General features: G+C 39.5%; 1 protein-coding gene across 2 annotated transcripts; it reads left to right on the forward strand.

The window, feature by feature from the left end:
• Positions 1-475: 475 nt before the first annotated feature.
• On the forward strand, positions 476-3,117 carry LOC108329676 (ricin B-like lectin R40G3). Of its 2 annotated transcripts, none has more exons than XM_017564010.2 (4): positions 476-1,126; positions 1,227-1,349; positions 2,444-2,672; positions 2,841-3,117. In XM_017564010.2, coding segments are annotated over exons 1-4 (909 nt in total). In that variant the 5' UTR covers positions 476-571; the 3' UTR covers positions 2,843-3,117. The 2 variants fall into 2 exon arrangements, with proteins under 2 accessions (XP_017419499.1, XP_017419498.1); XM_017564009.2 differs by having other exon boundaries at positions 485-1,126; positions 2,844-3,117.
• The last annotated feature ends 285 nt before the right edge of the window (positions 3,118-3,402 follow it).

The raw sequence follows: 3,402 nt of genomic DNA on the forward strand, positions 1-3,402 counted from the left end.
TTTCATAACTAAAACAATGCACTGATAACAAATATTAAATAAACATAAAAAATGTCGATGAAATAATTTTCTGCTTTACATTTTGCAAGTTGTGTTAAGGTCATAATTTTTTTTTTCACCATATAAATCTGTTCGATAATTTCTGTTAATCAGAAATAATAATCTATGACCAAGTAATTAATCAATTAAAAGAACCTTAAAAATATTTTAATTTAGTATAGCTTCTACTCCAAAAGCAATTATTTATTGAAGTCGTATATCTACCGGTTCACACGTAACTGTTGTTCAATATGTTACTGATTTTCAGAATCTGATGACATAGTTCATCGAAAGTTGCAGAAAAGAGAATCGCCCCCACACGAACTGAAACCGTGCCACGTATCCAACTACCAGTGCTATTTTATTCAATTTTAGATTTTATAATAATAATAATTATTGATAATAATAGATAATAGATGTAGTGTGGGCCCGGCCCACACATTTCATTTCCAACATCAATCGTATCGACCAAACTAAACTTAGCCACTAAGCATTCTTCGCTCTGTTCCAATTCCGAAACTCAAAACCCACCATGTCGTTTCCCTTCAGCCACACCCACCACCGCAGAGACGACGACGACGACGAACGACGCAATGCTTACCCTCCGCCGGGAAGCACCTTCCCTAACCCTCACCAACAGCCGCCCCCACCCTTCTATGGCGCTCCTCAACCACCGCCCCCTCAGCCCGAGACCAACGTGTTCCACACCTCTCACGTGCCGCCACCAGGACACGTGTCTCAGGATTTCAACTACTCAGCTCCCACTTCTCATCACCACCATGAATCCGATCACGGGTTCTCCCACGGGTACTCCCCTGCTCCCGCTCCAGCTTATTACCCCCCTCCTGGAACCACCTCCACCGTCCACCACGTGGCTCACGAGTCCCACCACCACACTCCTCATTTCTCTTCTCACAACTCTCCCAGCAGCACCACCACCGTGACCCACGTCGGCCACCAGGCTAACACCGGTCTCAGGACCAAACCCACCGTGAGGGTTGTCACCAAAGCTGCGCCCGATTTCTCTCTCACAATTCGTCATGGCCAAGTCATTCTCGCACCCTCCGATCCCTCCAATGAGTATCAGGTAGCTTCACGTGTCTCCCTCGCAACCCCAGTTCACGAAAAATGTGATCTTTTCCTGTAATGGATTAATTATTTTTTATCTGAATATTTGGGAAATGCAGCACTGGTATAAGGATGAGAAGTACAGCACCAGGGTAAAGGATGCAGAGGGGTGCCCTGCTTTCTCTTTGGTCAACAAGGCCACTGGCGAGGCCTTGAAGCATTCCATTGGTAGCTCTCATCCAGTAAGATCTTTCTCTCAAGGTTTACTCTTTCATTGCAGAGTGTCTCTTTTTCTTTGATGTCATTGTGCATGATAATTGGTATGCTGGTTTTACAATTGGGTATAGCATGGGAATTGTGAGTTTGTTGAATGATCCCTATGTTCAGTGCATTCGCGCAATAGGGGATCAGCACCAGTGGATGAAGATTGGACGGATTAAATTTCAGATGCACAATTTTAGTTTTATTTACAGGTTATGATGTGATCCGTTTGATTTTCATCCAACGGGTTACAATTATTAGCGACTCTGTGTGTTAAATTCCTGATTGCAGGAAATGTGTGATCCATTGAATGTTGATGTATGTTACTGCAAGTGGACACCAGTCTGTGATATTGGTTTTCTGTTACTACTGAATATGTATATACTGTAGTAACACTTGACTGCTTTAGTAGTCTTTCTGTTTCCAATAAATGGCTAATGTACATACCAAAAATGGATGGATGGATGAATCCGAGTGAGTGGTAAAGAGAAAAAAAAAATGGAGTGGGTAAATGATATAATGGAAGGTGAAGAGAGAGACAGGAGAAAAATGAGGTGGAAATGAGATGGAACTGAGTGTGAATATGTGATCATAATAACGTTAAAATCAGAATGGTGAAGCTAGGACCTTTTGTCAATGGCTTTAATGATGAATGTGTTGGAGCTTTATGCTTTTAAGATAAAAGATGCTTTGGTGTGTTGTTCTGATGTGCAAATTTCGAAACTATTTGCATTGGGGTAATTGCAATGCAACTTCTTGGGTTAACCTTTTGTTGGTTTGTCTATTTTCTTTCCACTGACATGATGCACGTGAACAAAAAATGGGTTAAACTTCAAAGTTAATAGAAAGAAATAAAAAGTGTAATCAAGAGCAACAGTAAAACAATCCTGTGTGCATATTTTAGTAGTGCACTTTCTTTGACTTGTCATCTGCAAGTAATGTTGTCGTCAGTGCTTTGTAAAGCACGAGGTTTGAACCTTGAAGTGAGACAAGATGGTTCTGGCCCCCTAAACCCTTTTATTACAGAAATAATGTTAACTATATCGTTTTCTATTTTATACTTTTAATATTGTAGGTTCGGCTGATAGCTTACAATCCAGACTACCTTGACGAGTCTATTTTGTGGACTGAGAGCCGGGACCTTGGTGATGGGCACAGAGCTATAAGGATGGTGAATAACATTCATCTTAATGTGGATGCTTTCCACGGTGATAAGAAGTCTGGAGGTGTGCATGATGGCACTACAATAGTCCTCTGGGACTGGAACAAAGGTGATAACCAGCAGTGGAAGATCTTACCTTACTGTAAGTTCTCAATCATGTTTCTTCCGTTTTTGTCATATTTGTCATATTTTCTGTTGCTGAATGTGCCTGAAAAATTCACAAAATTGTTTCTCCCTGTTTTTTCTGTTCCTAAAGAATGAATTACTGTTTCTGATTTTTGTTTAATCTTTACGATTATGCTTAATGCAGAAGTAAAATTGACGGAATTGTGAGTGGAGTGGCTTTGAAGATGCGAGTTAAGAGGACCATTGGCGCTTGTATTTTGGTGGTTTGTGCTTTGAATGTTTTTCTTTCGAGTGTTATCTAAATATATGAATGATCTGGTGCATTTACTGGTACTATGTCATGCAATGAGCTTTTTCAATAGAATAAAGTGTGTTTATCTATTACTACTACATTCATGTGACACTGGTTTGTTATGCTGACCACAGAATATTGGTGTATACAGTTTATGTGCCTCTTTATATGTCTTTGTTTCATCTGTCACTGATGACTAATTAACTAACATTGGAAGTACAATGTGGCTAACCATCATCATGGGCTTTCAATGTTTCATTATGTCTTAAATTGCTTTTGTATTTTAGGTTGCTCGTTGAGGCACTTGAACAAGTGCTTTATTTTTCACAACTAATACAGTTTATTATTAAGAAGTTGTAAGAAGTTAATGAGAGAAACGTGTGATAAGATGAATAATTCAAGCGATAGATAGAGATAGAAAAAAGACTTGTTAAGAAGTTGTAAAAAGTTGTTG

This window comes from Vigna angularis, chromosome 2, assembly GCF_016808095.1.
Source record: "Vigna angularis cultivar LongXiaoDou No.4 chromosome 2, ASM1680809v1, whole genome shotgun sequence".
Taxonomy (NCBI): Eukaryota; Viridiplantae; Streptophyta; class Magnoliopsida; order Fabales; family Fabaceae; genus Vigna; species Vigna angularis.